Source organism: Camelus ferus, chromosome 11, assembly GCF_009834535.1.
Source record: "Camelus ferus isolate YT-003-E chromosome 11, BCGSAC_Cfer_1.0, whole genome shotgun sequence".
NCBI classification, from domain to species: Eukaryota; Metazoa; Chordata; class Mammalia; order Artiodactyla; family Camelidae; genus Camelus; species Camelus ferus.
The window spans coordinates 11,268,852-11,294,333 of NC_045706.1; the positions used below are offsets into that span (position 1 = coordinate 11,268,852).

The 25,482-nt window shown below is 41.5% G+C and overlaps 2 protein-coding genes and 1 pseudogene across 5 annotated transcripts in view; 2 read left to right on the top strand and 1 right to left on the bottom strand.

The window, feature by feature from the left end:
• DENND10 (DENN domain containing 10) overlaps positions 1–21,422 on the bottom strand; it is a 34,721-nt gene extending 13,299 nt beyond the window's left edge. Inside the window, exons 1-2 of one of the 4 annotated variants that reach the window (XM_006192926.3) lie at positions 3,947–4,099; positions 1,651–1,847 (exon numbers count right to left, since the gene is read on the bottom strand). In XM_006192926.3, coding sequence (XP_006192988.1) covers positions 1,651–1,847; positions 3,947–4,001 — 252 coding nt within the window. In that variant the 5' untranslated portion in view covers positions 4,002–4,099. Of the gene's footprint in view, positions 1–1,650; positions 1,868–3,946; positions 4,100–21,279 lie in introns of those variants that run through there. The other 3 variants (XM_032490796.1, XM_014566227.2, XM_032490797.1) reach the window with 3 other exon arrangements.
• LOC102504830 lies at positions 10,209–10,555 on the top strand (annotated as a pseudogene).
• A 97-nt stretch (positions 21,423–21,519) lies between the features above and the next one.
• Positions 21,520–25,482, top strand: part of EIF3A (eukaryotic translation initiation factor 3 subunit A) — a 32,666-nt gene continuing 28,703 nt past the window's right edge. The window contains 1 exon segment of the mRNA XM_032490794.1: positions 21,520–21,714. Within this exon segment, the coding sequence (XP_032346685.1) occupies positions 21,666–21,714 (49 nt within the window). The 5' untranslated portion in view covers positions 21,520–21,665.

Sequence of the window (25,482 nt, forward strand, 5' to 3'; positions counted from 1 at the left end):
AGAATTAATCTTTATCACTATATTCTAACAAATCTTTTGTACAAGATCTACCAGCATTAAAAGGAAAAGACCAAAATGTAACAAGTCCTCACTTGCTTCTTTATACTTTTATGGGTATAAACACACATATAAAAAATTATATTTATATATACATATATTTAATTTCCTACATAAGAATGTAATGCATTTAGAGTTAGAGTTTCTTTCCTCAAAAGCATAAAATATTTCAAATATCAAAGATGTGAGTTTTTGGTGGGGAGGATACAGCTCAGTGATAGAGGACATAGTATCCCGGGTTCAATCCCCAGTACCTCTGTTAAAAATAAACAAATAAACCTAATTACCTCCCCCCTCACCAAAAAATTTTTTTTAAATGTGAGTTTTTATTTAAAGCCCCCTACCTTCATCAAAGCAGAACCAGAAATGAGGGGATGAGGGTACAGCTCAGCAGTAGAGCGCATGCTTAGCATGCACAAGGTCCTGGGTTCAATCCCCAGTACCTCCATTAAAAAAAAATTAAAAATTAATGTAATGACCCCCCCCCAAAAAGAAAAAAAATTGTTCTAAAAAAAACCTATAAGATATAAATTACAGAATAAAGTAAATCCATAATTCAAAAAAAAAGATAACTCGCAATTCTCTATCAGACCTACGACTTAGTGACTACTTTTCACGAATGAAATAGGATGGAAAACACAAAAATACATTTCAGTAAAATTCATACAGTAAAAATCATAGTTCCCAAAATAGTCAATTCTCTGTAGGATGCTGTAGAAGCTAAAGGGCATTGTTATAAGAAGCTTCACTTATTTATATGCCTCTATTATTATACATATAAATTTCTGATAATCATACACTTATTATTCCCATTAATGAACGTCTTTCTGCAATTTACATTTGCTAATTATTAATCTGTTTTGTCTTAAACGTCTTAGAGTTACTAAATTGTTGCCTTCCTGTTGTTTTAAATGTAATTCCTTAAATTTAAGCCAGTATCTTGGGCATCCTTCATACTGTCTGTGGCTGGCTATAAAATTAGCCCTGAAAAGGTAAAAGGAGTCCCCACCTAGAAGATCACAGCCAGGAGCTCAGCCACTTCTTTCCAAGATTTTTCTTCTCTGGAAAAAGGGCTGGTTGTTTGGGATTAGGGAAGTCCACAATGACCACATACTTACTCGTTTTCAGCAAGTCATCTTGATAGTGTTCATACCAAATGACACACAAAGTCTACTGAACACATGAATTTCCTTAGTTACCCTTTCTATTCTTAACATATCCTTATCATCAACAAATGAAAAAGTTTTCTTAACTAGAATAATTATACCCTTAAAATTAGTTTTTAATTATGGAAAAATACTTCTTCCCATTTTTAATCAGAGTCAAGGCTTTGAAACTACTTCTACATTTCTACTCCAAGTATAACCTGGGAAAGGCTCCTCCACACCAACCACTGGTTAGTCATATAATATATACCAATAAATATTAATAGAATGAATGAATGAAATGTGAAAGAGAACATTCCCAATGAATATCATATATTTAATATCTTTACAAAGTATATTGTGAATGATGAAGTCTAAAGGGTTTATTGGAATAATCTTACATCACTTAAAAATATTTTTGGGTTTTTTGACCTTCATACAGTCATACCTTTTTCAAAACGGAAGAATCTGGAACTTCAACTGTTGTGATATAAAACCACGTTCTTCTGTACTGACCAAAGACAAAGGGGTGGAGAAGTTTATTTTCATCTGTAAGGCAGCACTTTCTCAGCAGCAGGTTCCTTAAAGTAGCTGTCGTGGAAGGATAACACCACACCCACAGAACTTCTCCATTTGTGTCCTTTTCTACGGTGGAAAGATGGTCACTGTGAGAATGTCAAACAGCAGCAAGGAAGTGAGTTGATTGGTTACTCAGAAGCACTTCGTGGAATCAGTTTTAACATCCCATTTTACAAAGCAACCCTGAGCATGTGAGACCCCAGATTCCCACCTACCTTTCCTGGTCAAGTTACCTAGCTCTCCTGATTTTCAGTTGTAGGCCACCTGGGTAAGAAGCTTTTCTTACAAGTCATGAATGAAAATGTAGCCTTAGAGGTTTGGTAGGGGTCTGCCCTAACTCCTCCCACACAAATTCTCATAAATTTATAGTCACTTTACATTTTGATCCAGTTGGAAGGATCTTTAATAAATACATAGGAAGGGTGTGTTGAAAACAAAACTGGAGATTAAGAAAATGGTGAAATCTCTTTCAAATCAAGGTATGTACTGATTATATGAATTCTAGATTTAAAGTTTTTAATAATAATCGTTAAATAGTCATATATGTACTTTCATTATCAAAGTCAGCAGCTCCATAACAAAATAGGAACAATTTGCTAATAATAACTCCAGGCAAAAATAGCCTAAACTTTAGAGAAATAGTTACTGAACATATAGCAGTAAAAATCCTGTTTTAATCTACAGACTTAAAAAAAAAAAAAAACCAAAAACCTTTTATTATGGGAAATAACATTAAAAAGTAGAGAATGATAAAATGTATTCCCTCATCTCCATTACTTAGCTTCAGCAATTACCAACACCTGGCCCTCATTGGTTCATAAAGGGGAGGAGCGCCCCTCCCCCCATTATTTTTAAGCAAATCCCTTTTAAATTCATGTCAACATGAAAAATAAAAAAACTGAATTGAAAATATGTCATCCTTTTCTTCGCTGTTACCAGATAAAGTCAGAGTTTAACTCAGCCTTAATTGAGAAGTACCTTCAAGAAGGACTAAGATGTCTGAGGTACATAGGCTTTCCTTTGAAACGGTTTCAAAATCACATTAGAAATACAGGAAGCCGTTCCCAGAAATATGCACTCCTTTGAGACACTGAAAAATAATCAGCAACATTTAACTACATTTCCGCCAGCTTTTCTAAATCCAAGCAATGTTCTTGTACCCTGGGGTTTGATATGTAAAAATCTCGGGAGAATACTTATTCAAAGGACAATGGCACGCTGGGAACCGACAGACGTTCATTCAAGCAACCCAGTACTCAAAGTCGCTGTCAGATGAATGGTTGCTTCAAATATTCACCCCGAACCACTGCACACGGCTCTGACACACATTCCGGCCTGCCCAAAGATCCCAACGCACTTCCATATCCATTTACTCCTCAAAACTAACTGGGATTCCACCCAATGTGATTATGTAGTCACCCGTGCACAACCTCTATCACATGATGCATTAGTTCCCCAGTGGTATGAGTTGGGGCTCCGAAGCTAGACTGCAAGGGTCTCAACCCTGGGTCCCTCACTTTGCAGCGTGCGTCCGTGCACAAATGACACCCTGGGCCTCCACCTGCTCCGTAAAATGGGCATCAAACATAACCCAGACCCCCTGGAGCCGAGGTGAGTTAAACGAGAGATAATCCATGCATAACACACGGCACCCCTGGCCGGCACAGTTGGCCACCGCGTCTCAAATCGCTCGATCACATGATTGGGGCCAGCCAAGCGCCAGGCTGGCAGTCTCGCGTGGCTCCCTCCTCGCTTCGAGGGACCCTTGCCCCGCCGCCTCACAGGAACGGCCTGCGAGATGCTCTGGGCCTGGCCCGGGGCCCGTTTGCGCAGCTCGCTCACCCTCCATGTCTGGGCTCGTCTGCAGCCCGGGGCTTCCCGGAGGAGCTCCCTCCCAGACCGAGGAAGCCTCCGAGGTCCCCCTGCCCCGCCGCCTGGCCCAGACAGGCCCCACACAAGGCTGCGGGCGCACGGGCCCACGGGGGCAGACCGGGGCCCTGCACCGAGAAGGCCGGGTCCCGTACCCCCTATCCCAGGCCTGTGGAGGGAGCCGCGCCTTCTCCTACGCTGGCGGCGCCCGGGGCCGCGGGGGCAGGGGCCACCCCGGGCCCAGGCGGAGGCAGAACTAAGTGTGGGCCTGCAGGGCAGGGCACCTGCGTCCTCACCGATCAGCCCGACTCCAAGCATCAGCTGAGTGTCTGCAGCCTCAGCCGCAGCCATCTTCCGCCGCCGCCACCGCAGCGCGCTGCTCCCGGGTCCGCGCTCCCAGCTCGCAGGCCCAGTCCCTCCTCCAGGCCCCGCCCCGCCAGCTGGCCCCACCTTCCTTCAGGCCCCGCCCCGCAGGCTCCCGCCCCGCCTTCCTCCACCGGGCCCCGCCTCCGCCCTAGAGACTCCACCCCTGCCCCCTCTCTCCCGGACTTCCTGCCTCTCCACTCATCTTCACCCCTTGGTTTCTCACCCTCTTGAGACCTCCCTTAATTTTTCATCTGCCTCCTCCTCAGCTCACTGTAGTCTTTGCTCTTCTCAGGCCTTCCTCATTCTCCCTCTGCCCTCCAATCTGGCTCAAAAGAGGCGACCCAAGGATGGAGGAAGTGTCTCCATTTACTCATTCTTTCATTCATCCAGCCATCCACAAAACAAAAAAAAAGGGGAGAATTTAAAATGGCTTTGGGAATATAGTGTTGACCAAGACAGAGCATTCCAGTAAGGGAGTTACCGAGTAAAATAACAGCCCAGAGTGATAAGCCTATTGCAATAAAACAGTGCCTACCGTTTGTCAGCGGTTGGAAGTGTGCTGATCTAAAGTGTCAAGGAAGGCTTCTTTCAGGAAGGGATATTTGAACCAAGATCTGAATGATGGGAAAAAGCCAGACCGTTTGGGTGGCTCCAAGATCCCTCCTTCTGGATTCTCTGTGGCTCCAAACCCAAATCACATAAAACTAATCAGGGAGAATCCCTGGTGCCTATAGGAATACAATCCCACCCCCACCTCGATTGATCTTTTTTTTTAAGTATTTAAAATGAAATATTTCATATATACATACCAATCTAAGAAAAACATACGGTTACCACCCTAACAAATAAATGTATTACAAATGCAGGTGAAGCACTTCCTTCTCTTCCCTAATCTCCTGACCTTCCCTATCCCACAGAGGTACCCACTATTCTAAACTTGATAATTATCATTTTCATATGTTTGTAAACTTTGGTATATGTGTGTGTATCACACAACAAAATATTGTACTCCTCATAAAACTTTATACCATTGCAACAGTAGTTAACACGTATTGAGTGGCAGGTACTTGTTTTCCTTGCATTACTTCCTTAAGTCCTCACAGTACTCCTGCCTGTAAGTCCTATTATGATCCTCAATTTACAGGGGAGAAAACTGAAAGGTGATGCAATTTACTCAAGATTACACAGCGTGCAAGTAGCAGTGCCAGGATGTGGAACCAAGCCTTAGGATTCCAGACACACACCAGTCTCTGTGATACACAGCTTCCCATTTTGTGGCTTGCTGCTTGTATTCCTTTGTAAATTGCTTTTTTTTTTCCCCCTTTTGCTCAGCTTTATGGTTCTTTTTTTTTTTTAAAGATTTATACAAGTTAATATTTATAGCTCTCGTTCAGTAATTTTAACTGTTGAGATATTTTGTATATGAAAATATTATTTCCATTGTCTGTTAATGGACATTAAGTTTGCTTGTTGTTTTTTACTACATCACTACACTGCTGCTGTTTTGAACAAGTCTCCTTATTTTACCTGCTCTTTACCTTGGGAAATTCTATACCATCAAGTCTCAAATATGATTTCTTCTCTAAACCCAGGCAAAACTACATTCTCTCTCTTCCAAGGTCAAATAGCATTTGGCCATAGAGCTAGGATTGGAGTATATTTAGGTGTGTATATGGCTCTTCCTGTTTCTTCCATTAGACTGAACTCCTGGAGGGAAGAACTCTGAACTGTGCACTTTTGGATTCTTTGTGCTTACTATTGTAGTAAATAGTTGTTAATGTTTCTAGTTCCCACAGAAGATATGCAGGTATTAGGGGTTAAGGAGGGGAACGTAGGTTCAGAATCAGTTTAAAAGCCAAACAGACATTTGCACTCATGTTTCAATGGCCTTTTCAATCTCTAGTGGGGTTCTACAGATAAAGTATTTACAAGGAAAACATCTTCTTGTGGATTCTCTTTTCTTTTAATTGTTTTTAAAATTTTATTAGAAAAAATTCTAATGCAAGAAGAGGTGCCAAGATGGCAGAGTAGAGAGACTCATAGCTCATCCACTCCCACAAATACACCAAGAACTACATCTACAAACCCACTGAATTTCACAGAACACCTACTGAACTCTGGTAGTGTCTCTTGCTTTGAAATATAGGAGGATTCTCACAAAATCCATCCATGCTGTATAGCGCAGGGAACAATATTCAATATCTTATAGTAACTTATGGTTTGAAAAATAATATGAAAACGAATATATGTATGTTCATATTTGATTGAAGTATTGTGCTATATACCAGAAACTGACACAACATTGTAAACTGACTATACGTCAATAAAAACATATATATATATATATATATATATATATATATATATATAATTTTAATACAATATGTAAAGGTTACACTCAATTTACAGTTACTATAAAACATTAGCTATGTTCCCCATGTTGTATAATACAACCCGGTAACTATCTCACACCCAACAGTTTGTACTTCCCACTCCCCACCCCTATTTTGTCCCTCCTTATCATTGGTAGCCACTAGTTTGCTCTCTGTGTCTGTGAGTCTGCTTCTCTTTTGTTATGTTCACTAGTTTGCTGTATTTTTTATATTCCACATGTAAGTGATATCATACAGTACTTGTCTCTTCCTATCTGACTTATTTCACTTAGCATAATGCCTTCGAAGTCCATCCATGTTAATACAAAAGGCAACATTTCATTCTTTTTTATGGCTGAGTAGTATTCCAGTGTGTGTGTGTGTGTGTGTGTGTGTGTGTGTGTGTGTGTGTGTATACCATATTTTCTTTATCCATTCTTCTGTTGATGGACACTTAGTTTGTTTCCATATCTTGGTGATTGCAAATAGTGCTTATATGAACATTGGGGTACATGTATCTTTTCAAATTAGTGGGGTTTTTTTTTTTTTTTTGGATATATACTCAGGAGTGGAAAATAAAAATAAACTCCAAATGGATTAAAGACCTAAATGTAAGACCAGGTACTATAAAACTACTAGAAGAAAACATAGGCAAAACATTCTTTGACATAAATTGCAGCAATATTTTTTTGGAGCCAGCTCCTAAAGTAAAGGAAATAAAAGCAAAAATAAACAAATACAACCTAATTAAACTTAAAAGCTTTTTCCTAGCAAAGGAAACATTGACAGAACAAAAAGACAACCTACTGAATGAGAGAAAATATTTGTAAATGATATGATCAATAAGAGATTAATATCGAACATATATAAGTGGCTCATACAACTCAACATCAAGAAACAAACAACCTGATTAAAAAATTGGCAGAGGGTGGGCAGAAGACTTAAACAAATAATTCTCCAAGGAAGAAATACAAATGATCAATAGGCACATGAAAAAATGCTCAATATCACTAATTATCAGAGAAATGCAAATCAAAACTACGATGAGGTATCACCTCACACCAGTCAGAATGGCCATCCTTCAAAAGTCCAGAAATGACAAATGCTGGAGAGGCTGTGGAGAAAAGGGAACCCTTCTACACTGCTGGTGGGAATGCAGTTTGGTGCAGCCACTGTGGAAAACAGCATGGAGATTCCTCAAAAGACTAGGAATAGACTTACCATATGACCCAGTAATCCCGCTTCTGGGCATATATCCAGAAGGAACCCTACTTCAAAATGACACCTGCACCCCGATGTTCATAGCAGCACTATTTACAATAGCCAAGACATGGAAGCACCCTAAATGCCCATCAACAGATGACTAGATAAAGAAGATGTGGTATATTTACACAATGGAATACTACTCAGCCATAAAAACCAACAACATAATGCCATTTGCAGCAACATGGATACTCCTGGAGAATGTCATTCTAAGTGAAGTAAGCCAGAAAGAGAAAGAAAAATACCATATGAGATCACTTGTATGTGGAATCTAAAAAAAAAAAAAAACAAAAACCATAAATACAAAACAGAAACAGACTCATAGACATAGAATACAAACTTGTGGTTGCTAAGGGGGCAGGAGGTGGGAAGGGACAGACTGGGATTTCAAAATTTGTAGATACTGACAGGCATATGCAGAATAGATAAACAAGAATATACTGTATAACACAGGGAAATATATACAAGATCTTGTGGTAGCTCACAGTGAAAAAAATGTGACAATGAATATATGTATGTTCATGTATAACTGAAAAATTGTGCTCTACAATGGAATTTGATACAACATTGTAAAATGACTATAACTCAATAAAAAAATGTAAAAAAAAATGGGCAGAGGAACTGAATAGACATTTTTCTAAAGAAGAAATGCAGATGGCCAACAAGCACATGAAAGAATGCTCAACATCATTAAAGATCAGGAAAATGCAAATCAAAACCACCATGAGATATCACTTCACACCTGTCAGAAAGGCTATCATCAAAAAAGAACAGAAGTAACAAACGCTGGCAAGGATGTGGAGAAAAGGGAACCCCCTTACACTGTTGGTGGGAATGTAAATTGGTGCAGCCACTGTGCAGATAGTAGCTCCATTAAAATTAATAAAAAAAATAAACCTAACTACCCCCCCAAAAAAACCAAAACAAACACACCAAAACAACAGAAATGTATTTTTTCACAGTTCTGGAGGCTAGAAGTTCAAGAAAAAGGTGTCCGCGTGCTAGGTTTTTCCGAGGCCTCTCTCCTTGGCTTGCACAGCTGCCTTCTGGGCCCCCAGAACACTATGAATTGTATAATAAAAATACAAATATAAATATTTAAAAGTATAGTATACAAAGGTATATATTTATAAATGTTTATAAACGTAAATATTTAGTACATAGATACATTGAATGTACTATATATGGTCCATATCTGTAAAAGTACAGAAAAATATTCAAATGTTAGCAACAGTGGTTTTCTTTAGGTGAGTAAGACTTCAACAATTTTTTCCTCCTCCTATTACTTTTATTTCACAATTTAAAAAGTACTGTATTTCATTGCATCCAAGAGTTCAAATTTTCAAATCTGAAATTGGGATGCATCCTACAATTATAATTGAGAGTTTTTTACTTCCTTAATGGTACATAAAATGATATGCTAAATCATTGATGGCATTTCTAGATTTGATGAAACATGGTAAACAGAAAAAACAAGAAAATATGTTAAATCCATAGACCCCAAATATCCTGCCTTTTCCACTTCAAGGTTACTTGCTGAATCTTACAGAGACACATTTAGCCCAAAATGTGTAATAATTTTCTGTGGCATCTGGGCTTGGGTAATCATTTTCCATTAAATCAGCAAGAATGTACAATCAGTAAACTCGATTTCCCTTGCTCAGTGTGCTAACATTTGCAAAACAGACTGTGACACAGGCTAAAGGCTGGTGGTACAGACTTAACCACAACAGAGTTCTTGCCTGTGACCACCCTGCAGCCGGTGGGTAAACAGAAAAGGGAAGAGGGAAGGCAAGACCAGATCTACTGCTTCTAGGATTTCAGATCTAGAGATCCAAACGTGCGGAAAGAGAAAAAGCCAGTAAGTCCCAGAGGTGGACCGGCCGAGAGCGTCCGGAGTTCATTGCCCCTCCTCGCTCCTGCGCGGGCTGCTCATGCTGTGGGCGGGGAGCCAGGGTAGGCACTCTAAAATACTTCCTTTTAAGAATGAGTTAGGGACGGCCCTCTGTGGCTCAGGTCCATGCGTACACCCTTAGTCTTTGACAAATTCTGGAGACATTCAGAAAATAAACGAGGATGTAGATACTAAAAGAAAGGAGTTGAGGGAAACGATGGTGGATGCAGGGAGGGAAGGATACAGAAGGTTGTGGCTAGGCCCGCAGGGAGTGGGACGCAGGGCGGGGGTGGAGAGGCTATCTTTGGGAAGGTGGGGGAAGGATGACTGGAATTGAAGCCTCCCTCCCACCCCTTTCATAACCGCGTGCTTTCGGACCTGCCAGACAGGTTCTCCAGAGTTAAGGGGAGAAGCAGTGGGTGGAGAGAGGGCAGGCATCCCAACCTTTGGCGATAAGATTGCTGCATTGTTACAGGCGGAAGGAGCTGGGTGTGGAAACAGACAAACTTGAGTTCTAATCCCGGTTCAGGCCCTCCGAGCTGTGAAACCTCAGGAAGGGTGCCTGTCTTCTCAGCGCTTGTTTTCTTGGTGATCAAATGGAGCTAATCTTACTTTCCTCTGTGCCTGCCCTAATGAGTTGGATCAAGAAAAATCTTTATGCTAATGTTGCAGTTAAGAATAGCCTTGTGGAGAGTACAACTGAGCTGCCTTGGCCAGGCATCTAGAAAGTTTCTTCCCCTCTTCGGGCGAGTATTAGCTGAAAGGAGCACAGCTGAAACTGTAACCAAAAGAGGCATCATGCTTCCAGAGAAACCTCAAGGAAAAGTATTGCAAGCAAAGGTAGTGGCTGTTGGATCGCGCTCTAGAGGAAGGGGTGGAGTGATTCAACAGTTAGCGTGCAAGTTGCAGATAAAGTTCTTTTCCCACAATATGGAGGCACCAAAGTAGTTCTAGACGGCAAGGATTATTTATTTAGACATGGTGACATTCTTGGAAAGTATGTAGACTGAAATAAGTCACTATTGAGATAGCATCACGTGAAGCTGCCTGTTCCTCTAATGTTCTGAAATCTTTCATCATGTAAATAATATCCATGTCTCTCTTTTATAATAAACGAATGCCGTCTCTTCCCAAAAAGAATAGCCTTGTGTAGGGGGTCCCTAAGACCATCCCCAGATTCGATGATTTGTTAGAGGGACTCACAGGATTCAGCATATAGCTGTACTCATGGCTTTGAGTTAACAAAGGCAGAGGATTCAAAGCCAAATAGCAAAGGGGAAAGGCACAGGGGGTGATGTCAAAAGGGAAAGTAGGTCCAAGCTTCCAAGAGCCCTCTCCTAGTGGAGTCACACAGGATCCACTTAATTCCTCCAGCGACAAGTTGTGACAGCACAAATGAAATATTGTTGACCAGAGAAGCTCATTAGAGACTCAAGGTTTTTTATCGAGGGCCAGTCACATAGGCACCTTCTGCCCCGCACATACTAAAATTCCAGACTCTCAGAAGGAAACAGGTGTTCGGCACGAGCCCCACTATGTATACGAATAGTTTAGGTGCAGTCGATCACTGGTATCGGTTCTGGGAACAGTGGGAGCTCTCCCAAAATCCAAGTTCTTAGACACCAGCCAAGGGCCTATGTTCCCAGCAGGCTTTTCTAAGGGTGGCGGTCTCCGGCTGGCCTGCTCTGTCTCGTTTGCACAGCCTGCTTGCTCCCTGCTCCCCAGGAAAAAAGAAGTTGTTGGCACTGATGTGGATTTGGAAAATGCCCAAACTGTCTGGGCATGTGGATAAGGGACCCTGATATTTTCCACAGATGGTCCAATGCCCAGGTCTCTGTGAGCCAAACGTGGCTCTTCTTTTCATCTGTTTCCATAATTGGATTTACTCAGATTAGGCCTGTGCAGTCAAGACTTTCTTTCGGGTGGCAGCTCTTTTAAGGGATTCCAGGCCTGCTTGGGGACTGGAGAGTCACCTCTGGAAGGGGATTCAGTCAACTGCCCTGACACTCTGTCCTGATGGTTAACTGGCTTCCAGCCTAATTGAGGCTTCCAGAACATTCCCAAAAGGAAGTCAGCCTCCTTGTGTTCTTCAAAGTTTGAGGACGCTAATTTTGGAAACAGTAGACCCTAGGCCCCAAACAGCCCAGCTTTGGAGCTGTGTTGCATTGAAAGAAGCATCTCAGTAAGAAAAATGCAATTAAAATGAATTCTGACCCTTATTTGCACTTTTCAAAGAAAATTAAAGATGATGGAATCCCTTACCTGCAATGATGTCTTAAAATACTTTTCTCTTCATATTTTAAAAATATTTCAGTTTATTATTTTTAAATGTTTTAATTAAAAAAAAAATCTTGGTGCTGAAACCTGGGATAAACGTTTTGTTTTAGAATTTCAGGAAAGTTGCAGTGGTAATACTGAGAGTTACCATATACCCCTCACCCAGTTTCTTCTATTATTAACATCTTACCTTTGTCGGTTTAGTACGTTTGTCACAACTAGTGAACAGATGTTGATACATTAGTAACTAATGTCCATATTTTATGCAGATTTCCTTAATTTTTATCTAATGTCTTTTTCTGTTTCAGGATTCTATTTAGGACAACCTATTATATTTAGTCAGCATGCCTCCTTAGGGTCCTCTTGGCTGTGACAGCTTCTCAGACCTTCCCTGGTTTCTGATGACCTTGATCGTTTTGAGGAGCAGATGGCCAGGTATTTTACAAATTGTCCTTCAATAAGGAGTTGTCTGATGTTTTTCTCATGGTTAGACTGGATTATGCATTGGGGGAGGAAGACCACAGAGGTCAAGTGCAGTTCTCATCACATCGTATGAAACCCTTGATCACCTGGCTGAGGTAGTGTTTGCTGGGTTTCTCTTCTGTAAAGTCACTCCCTTCTTCCCTTCTGACTCCTCTCTCCCTTACTGTCCTCTTTTGTGTTTAGTTTCCCCACCCTCACCCCGGGGGGGAGAGGTAATTAGGTATTTATTTATTTACCTTTAATGGAGGTACTGGGGATTGAACCCAGGACCTTGTGCATGCTAGGCACGCACTCTACCACTGAGCTATACCCTCCTTCTACACTGTCCTCTTTGGGTAGAAGTCACTATGCATGGCCCATACCTAAAGAATGGAGGGTTATGTTCCACTTCCTTGAGGGCGAAGTATCTACACAAATTATTTGGAATTCTTCTCCACGGGGAATTTGTCTATTCACTTGCCTTTCTTTTTTATTCAATCATGTATTTATGTCAGTGTGGACTCCCTCATATTTTTGTAAACTCTCTTATTCGTCTGGTCCAGGTTCTTCATCTCTCTCCACTCTCCTTACAAATAACCCTTCCTGTTACCTTCGTCTTCTCTCCTCTTTCCTTCTCCCGACCCCCACCCATTAGCCTTCTCCCTACTCCTCTAGTCACCTCTCTCATTTTAGCCCTTGCCTACTTGAATCTCCTACCCAACTTCTCCAGCTGTTCTCTTGATTGACTACTTCATGTACTGAATAAAGAATAAGCAGAAAACAGGAGGAGAGCAAAGGGGCAATGCTCATTAGTCAACATCAGTATAGTTTAGCATTTGAGGGGGCAGAAGGGGGCTGTGAATATTTCAAGCACTGATTATTTTATCCATCTTGTGTACATATGTGTGGCAATGATTTCTAGAGAGCTTGCGTCAGGGACTGTGCTAAGAACACATATGTAGTATCTCATCTAAACCTAACACCCTCATCATGCTCATTCCATAGGTGATAAAACTGAGGCTTAGAGAGATTATTTACCCAATGTCAAGTAAAATGGCAAAGCTGGGGTCTGAAGCTGCATCTGACTCCAATCTGGCATGCTTATAGGAAGAACTGAGATGTATTTATAACCCTAGTTCCCTAGGAAATAAAACATACTCCCAGTTCTAAAAACACCAGTGTGGATTATAATAACATGTTCATAATCTCAGAGTCTCAACTCTCATGAGGCTTTTGCTCAAATCATCTGAATTTGTATATTTAGACCTTACACAGTCTTGCCTTTTCCTCCATGGAGGTGTACCTCAGTGTTCACTTCCTGCAAGGCAAAAAAGACTCCGTAGTGTTTCATTCTTTCTCCTCTATGAGTTAATATGGAGAAATCTGTTAAGATCTCTGTATTCGTTTTCTCTTGCTCTGTAACAGGTTACCACAAACAACAGCTTAAAACAAGACTCATTTATTAGCTCCCTGTTCTGTAGATCAGTGTGACTGGGTCTCTGTTCAGGGTCTTGCTGGGCTGAAGTCCAGGTGATGGCCAGGCTGCATTCCTTTCTGGGGACTCGGGGAAGAATGTGCTTCTAAGCACATACGGTTGCTGATAGAATTCAGTTCCTTGCAGTTGTAGGACTGAGGCCTCTGTTCACTGGCTGGCTGTTAGCTGGGGGTGGGGATGAGTGGGGAGGCTGTTCTCAGCTCCTGGAGGCTGCCTCTGGAATTATTTTTTTTGGTTAGAAAAAAATTTTTTTTTGAGGGAAGGTAATTAGGTTTATTTATTTTTTGGAGAAGGTACTAGGGATTGAACTCAGGACCTTGTGCATGCTAAGCATGCACTTGCCTCTGGATTTTTGCCATTTGGCTTTCTCCATAAAGCTTCTCATGCTTTGAATCTCTTGCCTCCTCTGCCTCTGATCTCTAGACCCCGATTTAAAGGGTTCATGTCATCGGTTAGACCCACCCAGATAACCTCCCCTTTTTAAAGTCAGCTGTGATGTATAACATGACTTAATTGCAGGAGTAACACACCATCACATTTACAGTCCCAGGTATTAAACAGGATGTGTATACCAGGGAGACGGAGTCTTGGAAGACATCTTAGAATTCTGTCCACCACGGTCTCCATTCCTTTATTTATTCACACATCACATATTTCTGGAATGCTTGCTCTGTGCTGGGCGTAGTTCCAGGAGTTGGAGATGCAATGGTGGACAAGACAACTTGGTCTCTTAAAGCTTACTGTCTAGTGCAGGAAGAGGGACGGTAACCAAGGAAACAAAGAAAACTCCCAGTTAGTGCTGAATGCTCTGCTGAAAATTAAACCAGGCTGGTCTTCAGATTAGACTGAGTGGTCAGGAAAGGGTTCTCCGAGGAGGGACTGTTTTAGCCGCTCCCTGAGATGGTAACACAATGACAAGATCCATGGGAAAACTGTCTAACATCCACCAACCTGAGATGAAAGCCGACCTGTCCCAGGGTTCCTTCTAATCATGTTTAACCTCATTTCACAAAGAAGCCTCTTTTCGAACCACACCCAAAACCACTGTGCAGTGTCTTACTCTTTCTGCTTCCTTGGCTGTAGTTGGCTTGTGTAGCTTTGGGCATAATCTCCCCACTTCCCAATAGGAGCTGGGCTTCCTGGCATGCTAACAACCACGTGTGAGCACGTGTGCCAATTCCCACAAATAAGCCCCTCCTTCTCCCCTCAGCCTTCTAGAATCCAGAAGAATATTAACTGAAGACTCCTGAGTATATGATGCATTTTTCCCAATAAATAACAAGTATTGCCAGGACGTGTTTCTGCTGAAAATAAACTCATCTTTTTTTTTAAAATACTTTTTTGTGGGGGGAGGTCATTAGGTCTATCTAGTTATTTATTATTATTATGTATTTTTAAAATGGAGGTACTGGGGATTGAACCCAGGACCTCATGCATGCTAGGCACATGCTCTACCATTTGAGCTACACTCTCCCCCAGAAAATAAATTTGTCTGAATCTGCATTCCAATGTTCCTGCTTTACATTCGCAGAACCCAAAGACTCAGTGAGAACGGTCTGGCACAGGCACAGTGCACTGACATCTGCCCTTGGTTTAAAAGATTTCCAACCCCAGCCGGATGCTTTCATGGTTAAGAATGCAAGGCCATGAGGTTTTAGACCCTGTTTGTTATCATGCAGCTGGAACCACCAAGGTGCTCTGAAACAGACACCGAGCAAACACTTCCTGGGTGTGACCATGTGCCAGGCACTGTCCAGACACAAAGATGAACAGTCCCAGCCACTATCTTCAAGGGACTTCCAGGGTCATAGAGGAGACTAAAATGCAGATCAGGAGGCTTTCCTTAACCAGTTGTCATATATTCAACAAATGTTTATCGAGTGCTTACTCTGTACGAGGCACTGTTATTAGTGCTAGAGATGTAGCAGTTGAACAAAACAGACATAAATCCCTGCTCTCAACAAACTGATATTCTAGAAGGATAGACAATTGAGAAATAAATTCATAAAACGTATCAGAGATCAGACAGTGATAAATAAGTACATGCTATGGAGAAAAACAGAGAAGGGTTCTAGAAAATATGGGAAGATGGGACGTTATTATTACTTTAAAGAGGTGAGGGAGGACATCACTGGAAAGGAAACATTGGTGCGGCATGGGAGGGACAAGAGGAGGGAGCGGGTAGTAGGGCCTTGCAGGCCATTATGAGGACTGACTTTTACAGAGTGATCTGGGGGCTATAAGAGGGTCTTGAATAGGGGACTGACATGATTGCCTTGCTTTTGTTTTAAAAGCACCCTCTTCCTTGCTACGTGGGGGAAAAAGAGAAGGGAGCTAGGTGAAAACAGACAAGCTAGCAGGTGAGATAACTTGTTACTTCCCCACGGGTGTAGTGGGAAATTGTTTTATACACTCCAGGTGAGACATGATGGTGACCGGGACCAGAGTGGTAGCTGTGGAGGTGGCAGCTGTGGGATTTGGTGATGGGTTGGTTGGATGTGGGGATATGACAGAAAAGGTGGTGAAAAGGATGTTTTCAATATTTTTGTGGCCTAAGCAACTAGAAGAATGGGGTTGCCATTATTCACTGGGGGAAGATGACAGGACGAGCAGGTTGGAGTCAGAAGAGACCAGGAGTCTGGTTTGGGGCAGGCTGAGTATACGCTGGGTGTTGAACATTTACAGATGTGTCAGCTAGACATCCAGATGTGAGGCTGGCTTTCAGGAGGGAGATCAAGTGTTGGTGATACAACTGTGAAACATAAGCACAGATGGGATTTCTAAAGCTATGAGCTAGCGTGCTGGGTACTTCCGCCTTTACTGCCAGACATTGTTGCATAATAAATTGGCCATAAAGCAATTTTGCCGTGAAGGATACAATAACTGGTTGACAGTTTTTGGCTTGACAGTTTGCTTTCAACTGGTTCAAATGCATTAGCATTTCTTCCAGTTAGTGATGTCGTTGATGGCTTTAACAAGCTGACAGATAATGTCCCTCTTCTACTTTTCATTATTTTACCTTTTATGGCAAAATTGCCTATGGCCAATTAGTTATGTTGCAAAAATATTTGGGGTAAAATGCTTGCAACAAACATGCCCACAGCAAAGATGCTTATAGCAGAAGTACCTGGAACCATGAGCTAGAACCAAGAGATGTAGTTAGAGGAGGGAAGAGGTCCAGGAGATGACCCCTGGGACTTTTCAACCTTAGAGTTAAGAGAGATGAGGAGTAGACAGACTGAGGCATGCAAAGCCTAAAATAATTACTCTATGGCCTTTTATAAGTGTGCCAAGAGTCCTGGTCTAGACTCTAGGGTGTCACCATATGTGTCAGTGGCTGAGGTCAGGTAGACAACACAATTGGGAAGCAGGTGGCCAGAATACTGGCAGGATCATTTACATGGGTACAGAGGCCACGGATCATTATGATGGTAGTGTTGGACAGAGTGATAGGGAGCCAGATCTGAGTCAAGAAATGAGGAGGTGTGACCCGGGATGTGAAGATGCCTGTAGAGAGAGGACTGTGATGTGGAGGAATCACGTGTGGCCTAGACTGATGTAAGCATCAAAACTCAGAACTTAAGGAGGGGAGAGAGAGAGACAGAGAGAGACAGAGAGCGAGCAAGCTCTGGAAGTAGCTAATGGGAAGAGCTAGTCAGTCACTGATCCACCTCCAGGCACCAGTGGTTGGAGGGAGGAACACAGCCACCCTCGGACAGTGTTGCAGGGGCAGCAGCGCTCAGGATTGACTGGGGTGATGGAGTTAATGGTGGCCTGAGCAAAAAGCACAGGCACTGGGGACGTTAAGTCAGGCCTGGCTGGCAGGAAAGGCTTTGTAGAGGACGTCTCTGAGCTGAGGCTTGAAGTATTAGCAGGAGTTAAGTCAGGTAATGTTGGGGGAGGGGATGGGGGAAGGAAGGGATATATATGTGTAGGAAAGCATGATATCTTTGAACACTGAGCTCAGAAAATCATGAATGAACTTCAGCACAGCCAAAGATTTAGAACTGGTGCAATTAGGAGCTTTAGGTGAGGAACATGATTGTTTCTTCTTTAATATTTGCATGCTGGGGCTTAGGTATACTGAGCACTCTGAGCTCTATGAAGGAAACAAGACACACATTGGGCTTTGAACTTGTTACTTCCCCATGGGGATAGTGGGAAATTGTTTTATACAAATCTTTACATAAGGATTCGTTCATATCTCGCTCCATCATTTTTTGAGAGCATCCTGTCTGCCCAATGCTCAGGCCATACAGTGGTGAACAACACAAATATGGTCCTTTCCCTCTCTGAGCTTATAGTCTGCAGGCAGTTACTTTGAAGTATGGTCAGTGCTAAGACGATGTTATTGGTGCTCAATGCCTTGGCCTCTAAACTCATCTGGGGGCCAGGGAAGAATTCTGGCGGAAGTGATGTTTAACCTGAAGGAGAAATAGGTTGCTGTTGCCAGAACAAGGAATGGGTAGTGGTGAAGAATTTTCAAGTGAACGGATGGCACGCATTGGGTTGGAGGTGGGAGAGGGCTATTTAAGGCACTGAAAGACATTGAGTGTGGTGAGAGATGGACCTAGAAGAGATGATGAGGGCCTAGACTGGCATCTCTATCTCCACTGAGCTTCTGGTGAGTGTTCCAAGCCTTCCGCTCTCTACACTGCAACGTCCAAGAAGGCAGGAACCAAGTCTGTCTTGTTCATTGCTGTGTACTACCTCCTGAGCCTGGCCCATGGTATTGGCTTGTTGATAATTGTTGAATGAACGTGTACCTGTGAACGTTGGTCTACCTCTGAAATTTATGTTCACCAGTTCACCTTCATTACAGCATTCTTATAAACAAAATAATGAATGTGAAAGTGTTTTGTAAGCTGTAAAACAAGATACTTGTTTTAAACCTGTAAGATATTATGTTGCAAATATGTATAATGCAGTACCTTCAATTGTGCCCTTAATAACTGTTTGAGAATCTTATTTATTCCACTCAAGTCGGAAAAACCCTCCAAATTACTGCATTAGATAACTTATCCAGTCATATATAGTACAAAAGTGGCTTGAGGGGAAAAAAACTTCATCAGCCTGATTACTTCCTTTTGCCACTTCCTCAAGTGGCTTTTAGCATATTCAGGTTGCTTGTTTTCTACTAACTGAACGCTACTCAACAGCAAGTAATTATGCTTTTCTCCAGGCCCAGAATAGATCCTATCTTGTCCCTCATTGTGTACTCATGTATCTTCACCAGTGAATCATCATCTCCTTGAAAGTAGGCATTTTGCATCTTTTTATCTCCAGCATCTAACTTTATGGCTGCTTGCTAGAACTGAATACCTGATAGTTGGACTTAATAGATAAATTTATCCTGGAAATTGACAGTATACCTTTACTCACTTAAAAACATGGTAATAAACTGTATATAATTTTATTCAATGCACTTAAATGATCACTGGCTATTATATCACCAAATGCTTCATAGTCTTCCCTTGGTATCTGCAGGGGATTGGTTCCAGCCCCCACCACGTACCAAGTCTGTGATGCTCAAGTCTCATATAAAATGGCATAGTATTTGCATGTAACCTACCATATTCTCCTGTATACTTTAAAAATTAAAAAAAATTATTTTTTAAATTGAAGTATAGCTGTTTACAATGTTGTGTTAATTTCTCATGTACAGCATAAAGATTCAGTTATACATATATATTTTCATGTTCTTTTTCATTATAGGCTATTACAAGGTACTAAATATAGTTCTTTGTGCTATACAGAAGGACCCTGTTGTTTCCTGTATACTTTATTTTTTTCTCCCTTTTTTAAATTGAAGTATTAGTTTCTAGTGTACAGCATGATTCAGTTTTATATATATATACACACACACACTGTTTTTTTTCTACTACAGGTTCCTGTATACTTTAAATCATCTCTAGATTACTTATAATACTTAATGCAACATAAATCTACATAAATAGTTGCCAACAACAAATTCAAGTTTTGCTTTCTGGAATTTTTTTCCTGAATATTTTTGATCCACATTTGGTTGAATCTGAGGATGCAGAACACCACGGGTGTGGAGGGTTGACTATACTTCCTAAATAACTTCAAAGAGAAAAGGATGAAGATACAGAAATATTGGATTTGACTTTACCTCCCAATTTTCTAGTATTTTTATTGTTTTTAAGTCTACCAAATAATGAATAATAATCAATAATCATTTTACCATTTTTCTTTGTGATATGACAATGGAAAGGTAAGAATGTTGGAAAGCTTTCCTGATATTTAGGCCAGGTTTCCTTTTATTTTATTCTGTTACATCTCTCTATGGCCTACTCAATAATTTTCTATCTATAGCATCTAAAAGCTCTATTTGCTCTTATGTTTAGCTCTTTAATTTTGACTTAATTATTATACACACAAAGAAGTCTCTTGATCTTGCCCCATAAAACAGTTCCTGCAGCTTCTTAGTACTTATTGCTCAACCCTGTCTGACTCGTATTTTTTTGAGGAGTAAACTCAGACATTTACAGTGGCCTAAGCATTTTGGAGGAAGAACTCTCTGAAATTAATTTTAAAATAACCTGTTTTAGAATTTGTGATTTTTTTGGTCTATGTCTGCATTCTTCAAATTTTCTTTCTTCAAAGTGATAAACTTAAAAACAGAAAAACCTCTTTGCTGAGGCAGAAGGAATGAAGGGGAAATGCTTTTTGTGTGTATGTAATGTAGTTTCCTCATTCATTAATGTAGTACTCTCATTAATTCACATACCACACCCATTATTACAAAATGTGTAATAAATGTGCAACAATTTATTCCTCTGCTGCTTCCTGAATTTTTCTTCTGAACACATCTTAATTTCATACAAGGTACTGAGTACTCAGATTCAGTTTAAATGGCTTTCAAGTTCTAGATATAATAGTTAATGTTTGAACATTAAAATTGTTAATCAATAATAAAAGACTGTAGCAAAGGGCTTGTTATAAATTGATTTTTTTCCTAACACTCATTTTCCTTATATTTGTTTGTGATGTGTGCTGAATATAAAGGCTGACAACATTCCTATGTATTTTCAAACATTTTGAGGGTCTGTTCTGCTGCAGGCACCCCACCCCCCAGCCAAACTGTTGTCCCCAGTCTGTCCCCATCCCTCAAGTCTCAGCTCAAAACTCGCCTTCTCTGAGGGCAGGCAATCTCTGTCACCAACTTAAAAATTCTGCCTAGATAAGAAATATGCTTGCCTATTTGGTTATTTATTGCATCCCCCCTCCCCATGCCAGTCCGTCATGTGACAGGTCACCACTATCTCCCAGTGATGACTATCGCTGGCCTAATGATACCTGCTGAATGCATCTGTGTTAAATGTATAAATTCGGCATTTTCACTCAACGAAGACAGGCCATTCCCTAGGCGATGGGACCAGATTGTAACTTTGCATAACTCCGCACAAATCATGTTCAAGATTTATCTGTGCAGGCGCCTGCTTGCTGCCCAGACAGAAGCTCTGACCCAAATCTCACCTTTTCCACCCGGAGTCTCGCTCCATGTGCGAGGGGCCTGAGAACCGGCTCCCTAAGGTTTCCCCGCGGAGTCCCGAGGAGGCACCGGAACTCGAGCAGGACGCCCACCGCAGCCACGTCAGCAGCCACGCGTGACGCCAACGCGCCTGCGCGCGGGGAGGGGCGGTGCGCGTGCGGAGGCCCGCCCTCTACATCCGGGGCCTGGGCGGCGGCGGCGCTGCCGTGCGGGGGTCACGTGGCCTCTTCCTTTCCGTCTCTGGCCGGCTGGGCGCGGGCGACTGCTGCCGAGGCGCGTGGAGCCTCGCGCTGCTTCCCTTTCGTCTCCTGTCCCGGCCCGGGCCGCTAAGGAGTTCGCTGACGCCGGGTGAGCCGAGCCTGCCGCCAAGATGCCGGCCTATTTCCAGAGGCCGGAAAATGCCCTCAAACGCGCCAACGGTGAGTAGGGAATCAGGCAGCGCGGGGCTGGGGCGGCAGGAGGCCTCGGAAGTCGAGGGGCCCGGCCTGCTTCTCGTTGCTCCTCCGCCCGACTGCGGCCAGATAGGAGGCCGATGCGGCCTGCCCTCCGCCGACCCAGTCCCTGTTTGGGCATGGTTTCCTTTCTCTCTCCAACCGACCGGGGAGTGGGAGGCGCGGAGCCAGGAACCGTCGCTCTGGGCACCCTTCCTTCCTCCGCTGCCTCCTGGTGCCTCTCGGGGGCCGCAGCTCCGGAGGCAGGCCTACCCGGGCCCGAGCTCCTCCCCTCCGTCCACCTCCGCTTGGCCCTCCAGACCACGGGGCTTTCTGCTTACGCCCCGCGCCCCCGGCCGCCATCTGGGAGTGCCGGGGAGGAGGAAACATGGCTCCCTCCGGGGGACAATGCACGCGAGAACCTCGACTCCACCTCCCGCCGGGGCCGGGAGCCCGGCAGTCCTACCTCCAGCCGTCCCGCGGACACCTCCGCCCCCCAGATCCAGCGCCACGCTTCGCGGGGTCAGGGTCCACTTACCCTTCCCCTCCAGCCACTGTCTCCGTTTGGGGGACTCGGATCCGTTTAACATGTTTACTGATTTTTTCTGGCATTGATTATTGGCTGCTCAAAAGCCTGTTCCGACTCACAGGAAGTTGGGGCAGAGTTGATACTATAAGAGGGACTTGAAGTTCTCAAACGTACCGAAAGTGAGGCCTAGAGAGACTGGTTTGCCCAAGGTCACTCTGGGAGTTAGTTGTTGAGCTAGGAGACTAAAGCCAAGGTCTGTTAACTTCCAGATCAGTCGTTTTTTTTTTTTCATCACAGCGCCGCTGCTTGCGATTTTTATTTCCATATGTGTACTTAAGCCACGGGCGCTTTTGGGAAAACTTGTGTGTGTCCTGGTCTGTTCAAAAGGCATTTATTACGTTGGCATTATGGGGTTGCCAGTGTGTCGTACGTGTCTCTGGTCTTTAAAAACTTTCTTATTTAGGGTTCATGTGTTAGGGCGTCCATCCATTGCTCTTATTTTCATCCTTCCACCTGAAACTGGTTTTGAGGTTTATCCATGTTGTAGATGGATATGCCATGTATTTTAGTTTTATGCTTGCGGAACTTATTTTGTTAGCTTGTTTGAAAATTCTCTTACGAAAAGGTCAGTTTCAGTCAGTACATAAAATTGATACTACTGATACTCTGTCCGGGCCATAGATGTTTGTCATATGCTTGTTATTTTAACTAAAAGTATCAGTTTCAGGGAGAAGTAAGTCTGTGGAATCGGATAGTACCACATTCTGTGCAATAGAGTAAGTCTTAAAAAAACAATCTACAACTACAAACTACAACTTTGATCTAATTACCACTCAGTCTAACCCTTTAATGGTTAGAACAGGCAAGAAGTTTAAGAATGTTGATTAATTTATAGGAAAGAAACTAGATTGAAATGGGAATTTATCCCTCCAAAATAAACTAGTAAAGTTAGAAAAATTTTTTTTTGATGTTTTGAAACTTAGAATTACATTGTGTAACAAGTGACTTGGGTGAAATTACTGTTCTAATCGCTACTGCAGATCTGTTTTACAGTCATTTGAATGCTTTACCAACAGGCATTTTTTTTCTCTCATTTTAATAGGTTGAAGCACTGTAATCTCGATGGCCTAAATATTACACATTTGATGTGATTCAGGCTTTGTTTAATTCACTCCTCCTGAATCTTTATATGGAACTTTTTCAGTAACTTTTTAAAATTAGAAGGGTTATATGATGCTTAACAGATGTTAAATCTTTTCTCACAATTTGTAAGTTGAAGTAGATTTGATTCATCAAAGGCAATTTGGGGAAAACGTCTAAAATTAAAGTAGGCAAGATGAGAAAGGGTTACTGGAGTGAGGGTGGAGACTTGAAATTTGTTGGTGCAGTTTTTGAACAAGGCTGTACTGACTCCTTGCTGCAGCCCTGTTAAGCTGTAGGAAGGGTGCGTCTATGGTAGAGATGCCTTATCATCAAGCAGTAATTTCTGTACCTTTAATCCCTTCTTAGTATCAAAGTGAACATAATGGATGGCACATGGCATTGCTTTCAAAACTTTAAACAGGATGATCAAAGCACATTTTATTTAATGGAAGCAATATTGTTTTATCTATAACATTTGTAATCTTAATCACCTTTAGACCTCATCCATTACATTATCCTAATAAAATATGAATAAATTTTAAGCTATGGAATAGTCTTTCAAAGTCACCCTGAGTCTGTATATCAGAGCAGTATTTTTGGAAACAATTGTAGTAATCATCCAAGAAGGTGAGAACTTGGCCTAGGAGTTACAGACCAGAAATTCATACCCTGGAATCATTTGGAAAAATCTCCCTTTTCCAGATTGTGTTGTTAATGTTGCCAGATTAGTTGCTGCTGACCCTATAACAGCTTCTTAATTTACACTCAACAACCAATGCCTTAAAAATAAAGCTGTTACTAAACTCAAAAATTGTGTAACATTATAGTTGATCTACTTGGTCTGTTGCACAAATAAGCTAGTAAAATTGAAGGGCTGACCTAAATTTTTTCTTTATAGGCCTGATACATAGTTTCATTATGTCTTCAAGATAAGCTCAGAATGCCTAGAAGTAGTTTGTAATTTTAATTTTTATATCTAGACTATCAATCTGGAAATGAACTTTTCTTCAAATATTGTAATAGAGCTTTTAGCGTGTGATAATTTTTTCTAGCCTCAAGCTTTTTTCTCCCTAATTAGATAATTCAGAGGAACTAAATCCTTAGATATGTTAGGATAAAGACAGGACTCACCATCATGGATTATCATATACTTGTTCCTATTCATGTTTTTTTTTTTCTTCTTTTAAAAACATCGTTGTCTAGTATCCATGTTTTCTTTCTTTTTTTTTTTTCTTGGTGATGGGGGTGTCCTTTTTAAAAAAATATTTTTAATGCATTTGCTTTGGTTGGTTAGAAACTATTTCAGAGTTTAAAAGTATGGAATTTGTGATCATTAATTTTGATTGGCTGTTTAGGAAATAAAAAGTACTTCCAGTTCTATCACTAAACAAGACTTACTAGTTTTTAGAATGACATTAAGATAACACATTCATTTAAAAATATGAGATTGGGAAAGTGAATTATTTTTAGACACTTTAGTATTTTGTCATCACATCATGCTGGGGCCAGTTGTCACCTTTAACTCTCCACGTGCCTAATCCATGTTACAAGCACATTGACAGTGCTTACCTCCAGTAGTACATACAGTAGTGTGAGATGTGAATCCTCAACGGAAGATTGGAAATTGGATATTATAGATCATTTTGGTGGTACTGCTGTGATATTCTTAATGTAAAGGATACATTTAAAAACATTCTCTTCCAAATTTTTGGCTGATAGAGACTGTTTTTGTTAAATAGTTGTCAAAACACTTAAAAGTACTGTTGGATTTTAAAACGACCTGTATGCATGCTCTGGGAAGAAGATGGGTAGGTCCTCCTGTTAAAACAGTAAAGTCTTATTCTAACAAAGTATCTGGTTGTATTACACCTTTGTTTCATTTTGTAGGGTTTTTTTTTTTTTTTTTTTTTGGTAATAAAATTGACTCAACTGAAAATGGCCTTTCTCGTATTTGGCAGGATTGATATTGAGACTCTTATAATATTGAAAAGGCGTTTATATTCATTTGCATGTGAGGAATATGATTTGATACAGTATGGAATGATGTAGGATATTGTGTTAAAGATACTTATTTCATTGTGTTT